This window comes from Schistocerca americana, chromosome X (genome assembly GCF_021461395.2).
Source record: "Schistocerca americana isolate TAMUIC-IGC-003095 chromosome X, iqSchAmer2.1, whole genome shotgun sequence".
Taxonomy (NCBI): domain Eukaryota; kingdom Metazoa; phylum Arthropoda; class Insecta; order Orthoptera; family Acrididae; genus Schistocerca; species Schistocerca americana.
This window is the reverse complement of record NC_060130.1, coordinates 197534872-197554145: the sequence shown is the minus strand read 5'-3', so window position 1 is coordinate 197554145 and position 19274 is coordinate 197534872. Positions and strand designations below refer to the sequence as shown.

General features: G+C 38.0%; 1 protein-coding gene across 1 annotated transcript in view; it reads left to right on the top strand.

Annotated features, from left to right (window-relative positions):
- LOC124554805 (unconventional myosin-Va-like) overlaps positions 1-16763 on the top strand; it is a 50099-nt gene extending 33336 nt beyond the window's left edge. The window contains exons 4-5 of the mRNA XM_047128460.1: positions 7394-7510; positions 16631-16763. Of these exons, the coding sequence (XP_046984416.1) occupies positions 7394-7510; positions 16631-16756 (243 nt within the window). The 3' untranslated portion in view covers positions 16757-16763. The remainder of the gene's footprint in view (positions 1-7393; positions 7511-16630) is intronic.
- Positions 16764-19274: the final 2511 nt, after the last annotated feature.

The following is a 19274-nucleotide window of genomic DNA, read 5'->3' as shown; positions in this document are numbered from 1 at the left end:
TGTCTGTTTGAGCATGCTAATCTCCAAAAGTTCAAGACAAAATTTCATGGGGTTTTCATAGGTAACTTAAGCATAGCTTGGAGAAAGACAAAGGATTTGATTGATCATAATCAGCTTATGGAAATAAGAGACATCTTAATTTAAAATCTTAGGAGTCTGCTGAGATGTATACCTCAGCAACACAATCACCATGGTGCATTGCACAAAAAAAGCAATAGAATCATGTTTCCAAATATGGGATGAGTTGGTTGGCATTTGTAAGCAACTGGAAATGCCCTGACGACTGTCAAATGATTGGCAGCTGCTGTGAATCAGTGTACTGAAAAGAGCAATTGAGATGTCATGTACATGTGGTACCAGTACCAAAGGTACCCCAAGTACTATCCTTTCCTGTGGATCCTGTCTCCTGAGCAGAAAGTAAGGGCTCTGTCATTACTCATCCACTTGACTGAGACTGGCATTTCAGTGGTAGATCTAGGTGTCCTACATGGGGTGCATGGGGACCAGGGAGGCCTCAAGGTGTTATACTGATCCCACTAACCAACAAATTCATGGTGCTGTCTCTCATTGAAACTGAAACTGAGCTAGTAGGGCTCACTTCACCTATTTTGGGGAAACCTGCTTTGTGCAGTGTCAAGAGGTGGCAAATTCAAAAGCATTGGGTTCTATTAATTGTCAGGAGTTGAAACATATGGTGAATGATTGTACCCCTTAAGGAAATGGCAGCAGGAGACAGGAAAGGACACCATGGACACTCAGTTTGTATGTCAGAGGGCTTCATTTGACATGTGCAAGAGGCTATTCCAGCAACCATTGAGGGAACTAGGTGCAACCAACTACAGATTGTGGCGCATGTTGAAACAAATGATGACTCACGTCTGGGCTCCGAGGTCATACTTGGATCATTTTAGCAACTGGCAGAGAAGGTTGAGAAGAGCAGCCTTGTGGACAGAGTTTCAATGAAAGCATTGTCCCCAGAACTGATCATGACCCTTGGTCATGAGTTGACAGAAAGGACTGAACCAAATACTTTGAAGGCTCTGTGACAAGCTAGGCTGCAACTTCCTGGACTTGCACCATAGGGTTGAAAACTGTAGGGTACCCTAAATTGATCAGGTGCACACTACACATCACAAGCTGCTACCCAGTTAGCTAACTGTGTGTGGGGTGCACACAAGGTTTTTTTTAGAGTTGGTGACTTTCCATCCAGTCCAGATAACAATGGCTCTTGGAAACCCAGAAGTATCACTTAAAGACCAAAAGAAATGCCTCCCACACATGAGAGTATTAACTGCCAAAACATTTGCAACAAAGTACTGTAGCTCGAAATGCTCCTGAAGAGCAGTGAAGCTCACGTAATACTAAATACACAAAGTTGGTTGAAATCTGGAATTTATAGCAGTGAGATTTTTGGGGAAAATTTAATTCTATATTGAAAGGATAGGCTATTGAGAAACTGAAGTGGTGTATTTGTTGAAGTAAACAAGGAACTCAAATCCACCGAGGTAGGAACTGAAGCTATGTGTGAGAGTGTGTGGGCAAGACTCAGTATCAGAAGTGGGCATAGAATGGTAATTGTGTCCTCCTGTCATCCACCAGACTCATCTCATGATGTAACCAAAAACTTTAGAGAGAACCTCGGTTGGCTTGTATCTAAGTTCCCCAATCATACTATAATCATTGGTGGAGACTTTAGTCATCCAACAATCAAGTGCAAAAATTACAGTTTTGTTAGTGATGGTAATAACAAGACATCCTGTGAAACATTACTAAAAGCCTTCTCTGAAAACTCTCTCAAACTGATAGTTATGAACCCAACTCATGATCAAAATATATTGGATGTAATGGCAAAAAATATACCTGACCTCTTGGGGGATGTCCACATTGAAACTGGTATCGGTGACCATGATTCTGTTGTGGCAGCATTGATTCTAAAGTACAAAGGACAACTAAAACAAATAAAAAGGTGTATATGTTCAGTGAACTAGACAAAATATCAGCAGTGTCATATCTCAATAAGGAACTTGAAACTTTCACCACAGGGCAGGAACATGTAGAAGAACTATGGCTCAAGTTTAAAAGAATAGTTCACCATGCACTGGATAGATATGTACCCAGTAGAACAGTCCATAATGGGAGGGACCCTCCATGGTATACAGTCATTGTAAAGAAATTTCTAAAGAAACAGAGAGTACTGCATAATAGGTGTAAAGCAAAGCATAAGACTATGCTTAATTAAATGCATTTGGCTATCAGGAGAGCAATGTGTGCAGCCTCCAATGACTACTATAGCAGAATATTGTCAATCCATGGAATTCTGGTCATATCGAAAGGCTGTTAGTGGCACCGGGCCCTAGCAAATGAGATAGGAACTGAAACTGAAGGAGCAAAGCAAAAACTGAAATGATAAACTCTGTTTTCAAATGTTCATTTACAAAAGAAAACCCAGGAGAATTGCCGCAGTTTCATCCTCATACCACTTAAAAGATGAGTGAAATCAGTATTAATGTCAGTGGTGTTGGGAAACGGCTGAAATCGTTGAAATTGGACAAATCTCTAGGGCTCAATGGAATCTCTATCAGATTCTGTACTGAGTTTGCAACTGAGTTAGCCCCTCTTCTAACCATAATCTATCATAGACCTCTTGAACAGAAAACTGTATCCAGTAGTTGGAAGAAAGCACAGGTCACAACCATCTACAAGAAGAGTAGTAGAAGTGATTCACAAAACTACCATCCAGTATCCTGGACATTGATTTGTTGTAGACTTTTAGAACATATTCTGAGCTCAAACATAATGGGGTATCTCGAACAGAATGACCTTCTCCATGACAAGCACACTGATTCCAAAAATCTAGATCATGTGAAACTGAACTCACACTTTTCTCACGTGACATACTTAAAGCTTTAGATCAAAGCAAGGTTTATCCACAGAATTCTAGGGAAATGCAATCAGTTTACAAAGGAGATTGCTTAAAAATCACTCATGCAACCCATTTTAGAATATTGCTCAAGTGTGTGGAACCCTTAGACCTTTACCAAATAGGACTAATAGGGAATACTGAACATACACAAAGAAGGGCAGGCCAAATGGTCTTAGGTTTCTTTCACCCATGGAAAAGTGTTACAGAGACACTGAAGTACCCCATGAATATACTGGAACACCCTAAATATCATTCACATAAGGATAATGGGGACAAGATTAGAATAATGTACAGAAGCATTCAGACAGTCATTCTTCCTATGCTCCATGTGTGAATAGAATAGGAAGAGACCCTAATTTTAGCTGGTACAATGTGACATATCCCCTGCCATGCACTTCACACTGGTTTTCAGAATACAGATGTAGATGTAGATGTGCACTGTGCTGTTAGTTTTGTAGCACACCAAAGAACCAACAGATGGTGCTGTTTTTTACCTCAGTGACAGAAGTATGTTCTGAAGTGTATGTCAATGTCAGAATTAAGTGCCACAGTCTTATCTTTATGAATACATGCTAATACTGAATTTACTTGGCTTGAATACATGGATTTACTTATTTTGCTCTGTGTATTAAAAACCAAACAAAATCGCCTTGCTTCTTTCAATAGGCTTTATTTATATTTGACTTCTTGTATAGGAAAAATGGATTTGTTGAGTTTGCTTTGTGATTTGGGTGCTTGCTTATTACATTTTAATTTCTTTTTTTATGAATAAAATGGCTAGAAAACAGTCAAGTCTTTCTTCACAATACACTAGAATGGCTAAAAGGCTGAGGACAATGTAGCCTCAAGAATCCTATTAATATCTTGAAGTGAGGCTTACTGCAGCTTGACAGCAACAGGCTTTAGCTTGATCTTTGGAAACTCCTTCCAAAAATGAGGTGCAACATATCTCTGATAAAAAGCATCATGCTTTATCAGCCCAAGGAAGTTCAGCATGTGCCACAACTATTTCTTGAGCTTGCTCTGAATCTTCAGATGAAACTGACATTCTATTTAGTGAGTGCCAAATCTGATCAGCACCTAGACAAGACGGGCACTGTTCTTCTCTCTCAGCCTGCTGTATTCCATCTATTCTCTCGCTTTCACCCACTGTAAAATTCTCATGATTTTGATGCATGTGTTCATAATTCTCCATGCCAAATTCTAAATGCTGCTGGTGTAAGTCATCACTTTCTAAGGCTCTAGCAATATTAATCCTAGCAATATTGTGACAATCTCAGTCATTACTTATGTGCTCCTCAAACAGTGCTTTTACGTAAAATTGTATGACTGATTATGCCATATTTTCTTGAGTTGATAGAATGGTCACAAACTGCATGTTTTGTAAGGCCCTGAAATGACAAAAAGGAATGGCCAGAATGAGTTGGCCAAGTGGAAAAGTGCATATTGAAGTTTTTCAGAACCCCCTGAAACCTTAAATTTCTGCAGAATGGTGAACATCCACAGGCAAAACACTTTTTCAATAACGTCTGTGTATACAATATTGCATTTCAAATGAAATCTTTCATCATGTAACAAATAATGAAAGGACCATTCATTGGTGTTGTACTGGTACTGCCTGAAAATGAGCCCAAGTTTTTTTGTTTATAGTATGAAGAACAGGCAAATACTTTCCGCATCTTAACAATGACCTGGTTGCTGTGCTTCAAAACATGCCACATCAAGTGAATCCATTTATTCAGTATTAAAGCTACATTAGAGTCTATTCTGCAAGGGCAAAATAATGATTACAGATTTGTCATTAGTGCATATTGTTTACAAATAAAAATGCCTAGAAAATGGTAGAGTCTTTCTCAATATAACAGAATGGCTATAAGACTGAGGACTATGTGGTATCAAGATCACAGTATCAGTTGTTTTCCACATGGCCAGATGTATGTGGCTCTTTCCCATGTTAGTGAAGCAAACAAGCACTTTCTTCATATCCCCAATCATATTACTTCATATATTGTATACAAAGGAGATTTATAAGTCAAAAACAAATCCCACACATATGAAACCTTGGGAACAGCTATAAATAAATACTCAGGCAACACCTTGTTTCTCATATAGTTAATAATAAAACACATCTATCACTTAATAACATGGTTTTTCTCTATAATGTGTAATTAGTTTCCTGTAAAATGTTATAACAAAACTTTCCGTTGGATGATACTAACATCTCTTTGAGAGCTCAGAATTTCACTCATTATAGAGGAATGTTAACTCAGTTTTTCAGGCAAGCTAATGGGTGGTTGGTGTACACAGAATGGAAACCAGACATAGTTGTCATGGTCTTGATGTTAGCAACAGCATATGTAGTGTGTCCAAGGACTAGTATTGAGAAATTAATGAACTTCATAGCCTTAGATTTTTACATTGTACATGCTTCCAAAGAAGTTATTTCATAAACAAAACAGTACTGTAAACAAGGGATAAGCCAAGCAGTGTTGCACTGCTTTTAACAGACTGTGCTTGTATGTTGGATGATGCAGACTCTAATCCCCATCTAGTTGTCCTCACTTAGGTGTGGTTCCCCTACATTTCTTTATTCAAATACTGGAACAGTTCCAACTAAAAGTTCTGGTCAACTACTAGTCCCATCCTTGTCAAACTATATCTAGAATTATGTAAATTCATGTCTAATATTAATAATGTTTTTTGTTCTTAAACTGTAATACTATGACTTGTCTCATATTCTGGTAAAAGTGATACATGCATGAATACCACAATAACAACAAATATTTTTACTACTGCTACTACTACCACCACTACTACTATTACTGCTAATAACAGTAGTAGTAGTAGTAGTAGTACACAGGCTCTGTATTTTGGACTGAGCATTCCTGTCCCTTGAGGCTTTATCAGTACAGCCTGAGCTAGAAGTAGTTACTAAATGATAATTTTATACACTGCAGCATCATGTGGCAAATAATCATCCTATATTACTGCTGTAGTTTTAATAGGTGAGTTTACCAGTGAGTCCATTATTCATTTTTCCCTTCTTCTGTTTCGCCCCCTTAATCAGTCTCTTGAAGGGTTTGATGTAGCCCATGATGGCAGGGCCAATTTGAGAAAATTTCTCCACACAAGCAACTTATTATTCCCCCCCCCCCCCCCTTCATCATCTCCCCTCCCCCTCCCCCCCACCACACACACCCACACCCACCCACCCACCCACACACACACACACACACACACACACACACACACACACACCACCACCACCACCACCACCACCACCACCACCATTCTACCCTTTTTCCCTCACATAGTTTCACCTGCATCAGTTTTCTCTACTAACTTCGATATGGACTTTATACAAATCTTGCATTTGGGTGCCTCTGGCACGCCTCTCAGCTACTATTTGTGATGTGTTCTGTATATGAATCTTACAATTGCTTCATAAATAAAACGCTGTTGTAAACTAGGGGTAACCTGAAAAGGGTTGCACTGTTTTTAACAGACAGACCTAGTATGTGGGGGAATGGAGTCTCTGATCCCCAGCTTGTCATCTGGTATAGGTTGTGGCCCTCAGCTTGGCGCCCCAAGTGGCAGCTTTTTTTGCTTAGGCCCAAATTGGCCCTGCATGATGATTTCTTCTCCTCTTCAGCTTAACCCAAGCATCTTAAATTACATCTTGGATATATTCCAACCTCTCTTCCCTACAGTACCCTAGAAGTTACTCTAGTACCACAGAAGCTACTCCATGACATCTAAATGCACAACCTATATTCCTGTCCCTTCTTTGAATCAGTGTTTCCCACAAATTCCTTTCCTTACTGTTTCTGCAGAAGACTTCTAATTTCTTACCTTATTGCTTATCACTTTTATCAGTGTGCTAATTTTCAGTGTCTTTATGTAACAGCCCATCTCAATCACTTTGATTCTCTCCTGTCCTGGCTTTCCAAAAGTCACTGATTCATTGATACATGGTGCAGTACACCAGACAAACATTCTCAGAAAGTCCTTCTTCAAATTAAGAACTATGTTTGACAATAGTGGGCTTCTTTAAGTTGAGTAATGCTCTCTTTGGGGTAGTCTGCTTCTTATAGCTTTCTTGCTTTCTTCACCATGCATTATTTTGCTCCCAAGAGTGCATAATTCTTTCACTTTATCTACAACATGGTCCCCAAATTTGATATTAAGTTTACCACTCATCTCATTTCTGCTACTTCACATTACTCTTTTTTTTGCTACCTTTAGGAGACATTATGTGATGGCATGTGTTCCAGTTTTGTCAGTCTCTACTTTATCAAATACTGAAGAGAGGAGAAAGTTGACATCCTTACAGAACTTGATATTTTAGTAGATAAGTCTTATGTAATCATTGCAAATATACTGTAGTAGCACACTTATTAGCTGATTGAATAGTTCTTCCATAGTTACAAGCTTATTATATTTTCTAGGATTCTATTACACATTTTTCAGATAATCAAAATACTCAATCTACTTACAACCATAGATGAATTTGAAGAACATGTTCCTGTCAGTTTTATTCACAAGGTACAGGCCAAGCTTCAGGAAAGAAATGAACCTCAGGAACAGGTATGGAAAACTGTGATTCCCATAATATTTCAGAACTATTGAACATTTTAAAGGTATTGTTAAAAGTCCATAAACTGTGTTGCATTTTGTACACTGCCAGTGGTGTATCACAATGAAAATTCTTAATTTTAGTTCTTTTCATCAATATAATGGTTTTGTAGTTTAACAAAAACTTAACAGTCCTGAACAGCTCATTGACAGTATGTACCATTATCTGACAAACTTTCTCAAATCTATAAGTGTAACACCTTCTACAGATTTATCTCTGGTTTATCAGTATCTAGGCTTACTCAGTATCTAGGATTTTGTGTGTGAGATGACTGATCGGCAAGATGGTTCAGTGATAACATGTTAAATTAATTCTCCAAGAATTAGTTACATGGGTGCAAATTATTTTTGTTACGTGATTGAAGACTTCATAAAAAAAACAACACTTCTCATTTTTTTTAATTTTTGGGATTTCAGCACAGTCTTGTAATCATCCCCAAGATTCATGATTTGTTCTAATCAGATATGACAGAAACAATCCTTGTCCTAACTTACTGCAGCATAAATATGTGATGGTTTTAGAAAAACAACCTTTGTCAAAATATAATTTCTGACAAAAACAGTGTTTGTCATTTGACAAGAGCTATTTTTGTGTGAAAGCATGCAACAATGCAACCTCAATGTATACTATCGCCTTCATAGCACTTGTTGGATTATTTCAATCTACTCTTTTGGCAAGTGATGGTTCAGTGTCTGTGGTTCTGTTATGAATGTCTGAGACAGTGTTCAGTGGCCTAAAAAGCAGAAATGTCAAGAAATAAAGGAGAATGTAGTAAAGAAGAAGCTGAGGGGTGAGGAACACATGATTTATGTCAGCAAAAGTGTTCCCACAAAATGGCTTAACAAAGTGACCTCTTTATTGTTTCATTATTTAAAAAACAGGTGACACCTGGAGAGAGATTTAGTTTTCATTTCAGAGTGAAGGGCTGGTCAGAATAAAAATTTTGTCATGAAACATTTTCTGTGCATGCTAGTGCCCAACCTGGAAATGTTCCACTGGATAACTTACATCTTTTCCATGAGAGGTGATTCTTTTTTGCCCAAAGATCAAGATTTCTCTTTAATTTCACATAAGAAACTGAATCTGCACTAGCTACATTTTTGTGCAGGGACAGTTATACAGGACCTTGGCATACAATTATATGGTTGCTCTTCAGAACAACGTAAGCTTCTACATGAGTTAACTTTCAGTCAAATTTACAACAATGAACTGAAGATTAAGGTGTTCAAATATCAAAATCTCAAGGCCCGATCTGGTACCGCGCGCCGCAGAATTTGAATCCCCGCCAGACATCATGGACGTCAAAGACCCCTAGAGGTCTCTGCATCATGGCGGCGCACACATACTGGCCTGCATGTAGTGTGAGGGCACCACAGTGGAACACGTGGTTCCAGCAACCAATAGCAATGCCCCAGATAGAGTATTTAATAGCCGGCCTCTCGCTCTGCCAGTGAGTCTAATCATTGCGTGAGTCTCGACAAATCGCCTCGACAAGACAGCGTGTTTATCGTACTTTGATCTCTTTAATCGTGGACATCTTGGATTTGTTTGGTTGTCTCTGTCACTCCATTGCATCTTGCATGTTGTCATCGTAAGGTCTTTCTCCATCGTCCGTCATTGTTTCATGTCCGTCCTTTCCGTTCGTTTGTTTGTGCACGGGCCACTCTCCGTTTGGTCCCGCCGCACTTTCTTGGCCACCCTGCGACCATTCTGGTCACGGTCACAACAGATTACAACACCCATCTTCCTCATTTGATGAGTAACAGCCAAAACTTTTTCCAAACACTGACTGCCTGTGGGGAGGGAAACAATTTGCTGAACTTGCATGTGACAACAGAAGTGAAAAGAACCAGTGAACATTTATTTGACCAATTGTGTGTATCTTTTATGTAACTTAATTTTTTGTTCTGTAAAATATCAGTATATTATAAGGTTTATAAAGTAAATTAATGCACCTGCTGAGTCATTCCATCATACTCCCAGTTACATTTTCTGACAAAAACAACCTATGACATTGAGAACTTAATTTGAAAAAAAAAATCTTATTAGCTATACTGGAAGCTAAATTAGTACAGTGCATAAAAATGATTTAGACATTCCCAAGAAGCCACATGAAGAATATAATTACTAGCAAGATGTTATACAACTATTCAGAATGTTGTTTCACTCTCCTCAAAAATGAAAATTTTTGACAAGGGTCACTTTTGTTTGGAGTCGTTTTAAAGTAAACACAATTATGTAATGTGCATATTTTGTCCCTTTTAATTTTATACCTAATGAAGTTTGACAGTCAATAACACATTAAATATCTAGAAGAAATAAGACTGTCTCTAACATATTTCAGTATTTATTTCTTTATTTACACTTCTAGTTCCATAGGACCAAATTGAGGAGCAAATCTCCAAGATCGTGGAACAAGTCAGTACATGAAGCTAATAACAGAAAAAATAAAATGTTTATGAATCCAAAAAAAGTTAAGCCATAAGTTTAAGCAAACACAATCAAAAATACAACATAAGAATCAGCTTAAGTTTTCAAGGAACCCCTCAACAGAATAGGAGTAGTGACCCATGAGGAAACTCTTCAGCTTTGATTTGAAAGTGCATGGATTACTGCTAAGATTTTTGAGTACTTGTGGTAACTTATTGGAAATGGATACAGCAGTATACTGCACACCGTTCTGCACAAGAGTTAAGTAGGTGCGGTCCAAACGCAGATTGGATTTTTGCTGATTATTAACTGAGTGAAAGCTGCTGATTCCTGGGAATAAGCTGATATTGTTAACAAGAAATGACAGTAAAGAATATATGTATTGAGAGGACAATGTCAAAGCACCCAGACTAGTGAGCAGGGGTCGACAAGAGATTCATGAAGCTACACCACTTATTGCCTGAACTGCCGATTTCTGAGTCAAAAATGTCCTTTTAGAATGAGAAGAGCGACCCCAAAATATAATACCATATGCCATAAGCAAAGTCGACCAATTTTCATGTCGAATGATCACTTACTTCAAATACTGTTCAAATAGTAATAATGGCAGCATTAAGTCTTTGAACAAGATCCTGAATGTGGGCTTTCCATGACAGTTTATTATGTATCTAAACACCTAAAAATTTGAACTGTTCAGTTTCACTAATCATATGCCCATTCTGTGAAGTTGAAATGTATAGTTTTGCTAAATTATGTGTCAGAAACTGTAAAAACTGAGTCTTACTGTGATTTAGCTTTGGTTTATTTTCTACAAGGCATGAACTTATGTCATAAACTGCACTATTTGAAACAGAGCCAATGTTTCAAACAACATCCTTTACTACCAAGCTACTGTCATTAGAAAACAGAAATATTTTAGAATTACCCAGAAAATTAGAGGGCATATCATTTACATAGATAAGGAACAGGAGTGACTCCAACACTGATCCCTGGGGCACAGCCCATTGGAGTGTACCCCACTCAGGCGCCACATCACAGCCAATCTCAAGCTTGTAAATAGCAGTGCTATTTTGACATTACAAACAGACAAAAGAAAGTCTTGCACCATGTGTAAGAGTAAGGATTCAAGAGGAGTGGGGAATGGAAGAACAAATCTTCTGGAAGGAAAAAATCTTTATCATGAAATAATAACAAAATAATTTACAAAATAAATCTTTCCCTTTGAAAGTAAACATCTGTGAAATCGAAAACTGCTGCCAGTAATACTGAACACTGTGTTGTTTAAGGTTGTCCTACTCTTTGAGCTGAACTGGCTTTGCATCAGCAAATTCTATGGTGGTTCTAATTGTGTTGATTCATATCTCCTAGAGGAAGGTTTTCATGAGGTGCTTATGCATTACTGTCTTGAAAGATGAACCCATTGCAAAAATGATGACAATAGGCTGGACAATAGATGTAGAGGATACTGTCGTGATTCTGTACTGTTCCACATTGGTATATGATTGATTTATGTATTTGTTCTTGTGTCAGAAATGTTCAAATACACAAGCTGACAGTCAAATCAGGAAATATATTAATTAGGTGGGGAAAACACAATGATAAATTAGGTAGGGCAAACATAACATTTATGGTGTAGTTGTATCCTCATATTACACATGCCCAGAACTTCACAACCTTCATGGCACTCAGAATGGCATTAATATCACCATTCATGCAGGATGGCGGCTACAGAAGGCACTAAAGAATGTCGCTTGTAGTTGACTCTTGCACACATTTTCAGTACATGTTATCAATGTTAAAGTCCCATTTCTTCATATTATCCTTGCACCTTCACACTCCAGATCATAATATGTTTAGCAGTTTTCATGCCAACTAACTTTAACTGTGTCCATGGGGTAGTGGCTCAATTGCTGTCATCTGTCAGCAGAGCTGAGGTAATCTCTGCTTCCATAGTTTGAACCTCACCTTCTCATGAATCTCAGTAAGCTCTTTACATAACCATATGAACAGCTTCATAGGCATCAGCTGTTGAGGAAGAGAGATATGTCCATACACTGTCTCGCCAGCCACTGCTTTGTGTACAAAGGGTGGCTCTGTTCCACCTGGGTAATCACCCTAAATATTTCACTGAGCACTGTCTGTCTCTCTGGGATGCAGTGATCTGGACCAGACTGGAGAGGAATTTTCCACAGCAGAAAAATACAGTGTTCTTGCAGATGATATGGGTGGCAAGTGGGAAAATCTAGTGGCATGAGTAACTTTGATAATGGGCAAATTGATTTGGACCAATGCATCTGAACAAGCATCTCAGAAATGGTTGAGCTGATTGACTGTGGCAACTGGTTGCAACTTTCAGTGAAAAATGGTGAAGTATGGTGAAAGGGTGAGTAGGTGCAAGATGTAAGATGTCTCACCTCATTACAGAATGTTGAGATTGGAGGCTTGCCTCCTCTATAAATCAGGATGGACAGTGATCTGTGCTGCATCTAAGGCATTGTACAATGCTGTGCAGGCACAAGTGTTTCAGAGCACACTGTTCAGTGCAAATTGTTGAAAATATGTCTTCACAGCAGACCACCCCCGCGAGTTCCTGTATACACCCAATGAGATTGTCAGTTATGATTGCAGTGATCACAGGATCATCAAGATTAGACTGTTAATCAATGGAAATGAGTCACCTGGTTGAATGAATCACATGTCTTGTTACACTAGCTGCAGGGTCATGTTTGAATACACTGTCATCCAGGTGTACAGCTGTTTGACACTTGCACTGCACCACCCATGCAGGTCATTGGGAGAATGTTTATACCATGGGGGACATTCAAAATGGCTCTGAGCACTATTGGACTTAACTTCTGAGGTCATCAGTCCCTTAGAACTTAGAACTACTTAAACCTAACTAACCTAAGGACATCACACACATCCATGCCTGAGGCAGGATTCAAACCTGCGACTGTAGCGGTTGCGCAGTTCCACACTGTAGTGCCTAGAACCGCTCGGCCCTCCAGCCTCTGGGGGATATTCATCTGGGCTTCCATGGGATTTATGGTAGTATCTGAAGGCACTATGACAGCTGTGGACTACATGAGAATTAGTGCAGACAACCTACATCACGTCCTGCTTGATTTATTCCTGTCAGTGATGTCATCTTCCAGAAGGTTATCTGTGCATATCACACAGACAGAATCATGCTACAGATTTTTGAGTATTATTATAGTGAACTCATGTTGATGTCTTGGCCACCAAATTCTCCTGATGTGAACCTAATGGAACATACCTGGGACTCTATTGGGCACCAATTCCACACCCACAAATGGCTGGCACATGATTTACAGGAACCGCATAATCTGTGCAAAGATATCTGAAACCACAAACCTCTACAAATCTATCAAGGACTTGTTCAATCTATGCCATGCAGAATTAGTACTGTGTTGCATTCCAGAAGTGGGCCAACACACTATTAAACTGGTGGTCAGATGCATTGTTTCCTCAGTGTGTAAGAGTTCTGTCAAGCATTCTTACTGGATATTCTGGGGCACAAAAATGCTGTAATCAGGCTCCTGACCAACTTATATGTACCTCATGATGAGTTTCTGTGTTCCATACACGAAATGCACAGACTTGTCTCTTAGAAGAGTTTAATTTTTTCTGGCTCTGTTTATAGCACCCTGATAGATTTCTAAGAGCAGTTGTTAGATTTCTCTTCATACTGTCAAAGATTTTGCTCTGTACAGAAAATGCTATGTCAGCTACATACAGGGAACTTCTTGTACATGGAACCAGACCAAAACCTTAGTGACTCTTCCCTCCTGCTAACTCCATGGGATTGCATGCCTGAGAATTCTTTGGAACCAGGCCACCTCAACATGCTTCTATGATTATCATCGGCCATTAAAGCCTACATTTATCAATGGACAGAGCCCAATGTCACTGACCCAGGTATTCCATTGTCTACCTTCTTCATGCATCACAATACTTGGGGATTTGTAATTTTGTTCTTCATGGATGCTTAGATGGCTCCCTGTACTAATAATTTTTTGTAGTCAAAAGAGTATCGAGAGTTAGGTTTTATTTCCAAAGAAACACAAATTGTGCAAGTAATGAAGGTGGTGTAAAACTATTTTCAGCAGTAAATACCACAATAATTGATCGCATTTAACACAAACACTTAGAGACAATAACTTTTAATGAAATTTTAGGAAGGACCAAGGACTTTTCTCTTTTAAAAGTTTTTTGTCATACCTCTGAAACATATTTTATCATTGGGTGACTTATCAGTGATATTTGTAAAGCTTAATCAACCACTGTTCCCAAGACAAAGACAACTCTTAGGGCAGTAGTGGACCAATGTAGATATTATTTTGTTCACTTTCCCTATACCCAATGTATTTAGGCAGGCAGGAGAGCTTGTTAGGGTGTAAAAATGTGTAGTAAAACATTCCAGTGATGAATTAAGGTAATGATGAAGCCATGTCTGTGGGTGCAATGCAGTGTGGTACAACTCTACACATGCAAAAAAAGTGTACACTGCCCTGAATGAAACCTGCAGGCTGATCACAGGCTGCCTGAAGCCAACACCAATACAGAAGCTGTATACACTTGCAGGTATAGCCCCACCCAATAATAGATGCGAGATAGCTGCTAGCAATAAGAGGCAAAAGGTCTGCAATAACCCAGCCCACCCCTTGCACAAACATCAGCCACCACCATCTTGACTGAAGTCCAGGAAGAACTTTCTACAGTTTTCTGTTCCAACTGACAGAGATCAAAGTGAAAAAAAAGACATCCTGTCAATCCAGAGCAAGACGTAATTGAAGAAACTCTGCCACCTGGTCACCAAGAAGGATGGTGCACATGGAAGTCCTTGAACAGACTGCGCTCCGGTGTTGCAAGAACGAAGGACAACTTGAAGAAATGGGCCATCACATAAGGCGGAGGCACATTGTGTGAGTGTGGAGATGAACAAACTACAAGCCATCTCCTGAAGTGTCGTCTCTGCCCATACTCTTGTACAGGACTGGAACTGGCCTTGGCTTATAGCAATGCAGTCAATGTTGCCAAATACTGGACACAACCAGTGTAAATGTGTTTATTATGTAAAAATTGATTTCTTACTTCTGTGCATATTATGTAAATACTGATTTCTTACTATTGTGTGTATTATGTAAATATTGATTTCTTACTCTTTTTTCCTATGTGTTCATTTTATTATGTTTATATGTTTCTGAATTACTCATGTATACAAATATGTATATTTTTAAATCAGCACAGTTTGTGTCCTGGTACTTCTGACATGAATAAAATTTAAAAAAATAAAATGCAGATGTATGTATTTAGACTCTTACTCAAAAGGGAATCAGACATGATTCAGTTAAAACACATGGTTTTACCAATTTACATACTCTTCATAAGAATATTCCTTTAAGCTATAATCCAACTAATCTCTTCCAGCAGGAGTTTTTCTTTAATGGGCACATGTTTAAATGAATGAGGGGATGACACTGACTTACATTTGGGGATGATGGTGGTTCAAATTCCCATCCAGATATCCAGTTTAAGGTTTCCCATAATTTCCCTAAATCACTTGAGGTGAATGCAGGAACGGTTCCTTTGAAGGGCTTGGCTGGTTTCCTTCCCCAGCCTCCTCCAATATGAGTTAGTGCTCTGTGTCTAATGATTTTAAATCCTAATTTTCCTTTTCATGGATATGTGTAAATGAGTCATATAAATGTTAATTGGGATCGACTCCACTGCTACTTCGTAAGAAATTATAACTTAATTGATAAGTTAAAGGAGTGATCTGTGAAGTGGTACACTCCTAAATTATTGTATCTATGCATGTTTGCAAGACATTTGAGCCACTGAGTATTTTATCAAACATGTAAAATATACAGGGCAAACAAATTTGATTACCGTATGTTAAGAAGGGGCTACAAAAGTTGACATGTAGTTATTAGACTATTAAAACTGGAGCATATAGACTTCATCTGGGTATTTTGTGAGGAGATTTAACAGATCTACAGAAAAGTGCAAAGGCTATTCAACAAAGTGAGTAGTTCATGGAGTGTTTTTGGAAGATTACTTAAATGTTTCCTGTGAAATGCTATGTGGTGTTCATGACAGTTTTGTATTATAAACATGCAGACATTTTGTGTGTTTATTCAGGACCTCAGGGGAGAGCCCGTTGAAATATTTGTCATCCTTTTTGTTTGTAGGCCTCCTTTTCTCCACAGTCACAGTTGCACACATAATTTAGGTTATATTCTGTCTTTCGTGACTGTAATAAAAGTCTTGTTCTATTTAGACATTAAATACCATCAAATGAGGACATTCATGAACCGATGAAAATGGTAGTTGACATGCATGTTTTCACCTTATTTTGTTCATAGGATTTTAACAAATAAATTACCCATTGCATGAAATATAAATTTCAGTGACCAACAATGGAGGAATCCAAGATGAGTAGCAAGCATATATAAATAGTTTTTCAATATTATTTCCAAAATTTTCTGCCATGTGTGTATGTGTGTGTTTGTGTGTGTGTGTGTGGGGGGGGGGGGGGGGAGATTATTGTGGAAGTGCATTGTTTCACGTTGTGTATTGTATTTATCAGCATTTGCATAACCTTGTTGCTTTTACAGGTTACATTGCTGATGGACACAAAATTCACATTCCCAGTAGTATTTCCTTTTAAACCACCAAAAATTAAGCTTGAATATATAGAAGTACCAGAGGAACTGGATTTACCTATGCTGAAGAAAGTTTAAAATTGAGAGAGTAGTGTTCATTGCGAAGACACAAATGTACCTTACTAAGAGGTTTGCATTGATTACCTTCTGAGTGTTTGGTTTCTGCTGTAAAGAACATTGAAATTGTAATGGCTTACTAAATTTCACATTAAACATTGATTAAAAACCCACAAATTTCACCTTGTTTATTGTTTTATTCTAACATGCACTTCATTCTTAGTATTTTGTTCTAATGTGAACTTGGGTGAAAATGACAGGTTGCTTAAACTATTACTTGAAAAATTTCTTTGCTATAATAAAAGTTTTAATGCTGTATGGTGCAGAGATTCCTGCAAGTTATGAGTGTAGAATGTAAAAGTCACCCATCATGTGTGTGTTATGAATAACAAATGCTACTGCTTTGTTTATGGTCCTAATTCACTATCAACAACAGATATTTGAAGATGTAAAAAAACATATCATTGTGCTACATTCATCTATTTACTTGTAAAACAACTGTCATTTGCCTCCAATATCTGTGAAAACAAAACTTTTTTCCCACAAGTCTAATGATAGGTATATATTATGTGGAGTAGTGTCTTTAATCCCCTCTACTGTTCCATAATGATGTAACGTTTAAATGTCCTTTAACTACTAGATTATTTTTCCTTCTCATTACAATTTCTTTCAGGAAAGCAGGGCTCAGCAGTCACAGCAATAAGAAGTTATTTTCTGACAGATGAGTAACCATAAAAAATTGTAACAGTTAAAATATATAAATTTTTCTTGTAAGCATATTGAATGTTTCTTCATCTTCTAACTTTCCACCACATTATTGGCATTCTGTTTATCTCACATTATTCTTCTTCTCCATCATCTTCTTCATCTTCATCTATTGCTCATTAACTCTTAAATAAATATTGCTTCATTCTACTAATTTTAGGATGATTTTTTTAAATAGCTGGCAGGAGTTCCTCAGTGTTGGTCAATCAGGCATTCAATGTAATCTACTCGAGGGCTCTTAAATGTAAATTTGTATCTATAGTATCCAGAGAGGGCTACTTTTTAATTTCCTTTTTGTTTTAGTGAAAAAATGTTTTCAGTCACTTTTCAGCACCAGATTTCTTCTTTGTAATTGTAAATGTGGTTCATCCATAAAGGAACAATAGATATACAAATAAGTAGGTATCTGGAGGGTACTATAAGAAGAACATTGTGTATCCTGGCCAATACTGCCAGATAAATGAATATTATGTCTGCTATGTGCCACATCTTCAATGACATGATTTTTCTTAATATCACTTTAAATAATCCAGAATGAGACTTCCACTCTGCAGCAGAGTGTGCGCTGATATGAAACTTCCTGGCAGATTAAAACTGTGTGCCAGACCGAGACTCAAACTCGGGACCTTTGCCTTTCGCGGGCAAGTGCTCTACCAACTGAGCTACCCAACAAGCACGACTCATGCCCCGTCCTCACAGCTTCACTTCTGCCAGTACCTCGTCTTCTACCTTCCAAACTTTACAGAAGCTCTCCTGCAAACCTTGCAGAACTAACACTCCTGAAAGAAGTTCTGCAAGGTTCGCAGGAGAGCTTCTGTAAAGTTTGGAAGGTAGGAGACAAGGTACTGGCAGAAATAAAGCTGTGAGGACAGGGCATGAGTCATGCTTGCGTAGCTCAGTTGGTAGAGCACTTGCCTGCAAAAGGCAAAGGTCCCGAGTTCGAGTCTCAGTCTGGCACACAGTTTTAATCTGCCAGGAAGTTTCACTTTAAATAATAGTCAGTGACTGCATAACAGGCCTCCAGTGGAGCATTGTGGTCATTATTTAGCTGAATGTTTTCATTTAGACTATGTTAGTTCATGTAAGTACACATATATTTCATGATTATAGGTAAATATGGAGTTGCACCCTGAAGGAAATACTTAAAAAGGTATTACTAAATGAGCTGTTCTGTTTAATATGGGTTCCAATCAACACAGTTTCAATTTTTTTAACATCAGTTCAAACTTTTCATGATATCCATGTTAACCACACAAAAGAATTTATTGTGGAGACACTAGATAACTCCTCTTTATCTTTTCTGTGTTTGTGTAAATGGTCTTCATAAAAAATAATATAGTGTTTTAAACTGTTGGGACTATACCTGAAAATGCATTTTTTTGTCATGTGTTACACAAATACTGGGAGTTATTACTTGGAATATACTGTTTAATAAATGAGAGGTGGTTTCTCAAAAGCTGATAAATGCTCCATTGTTCAAAATTTGGTTTTGTTAACAGCAAATATTTGTTGTTTTTGTAGGATGTTGAAAACTACAGGTTTTTGCAAAACTCAATATTTGATCTTAGCCAGTTAAAACAAAAGTTGTAAATGTAAACTTTGCTTTGCTTCTGAGAGACCTGAAGGGAGAATAACAATGAAGAATGACATTACCAATGATAATGTGAAAGAGTTTTCTGCAAAAAGAGTTATTGGTTTACACAACAACAACTCCTGATTCTAGCTTGGTTCTGCCGCAACATTTTAAGCATCATCAGGGATGTGCAAAAAGAGA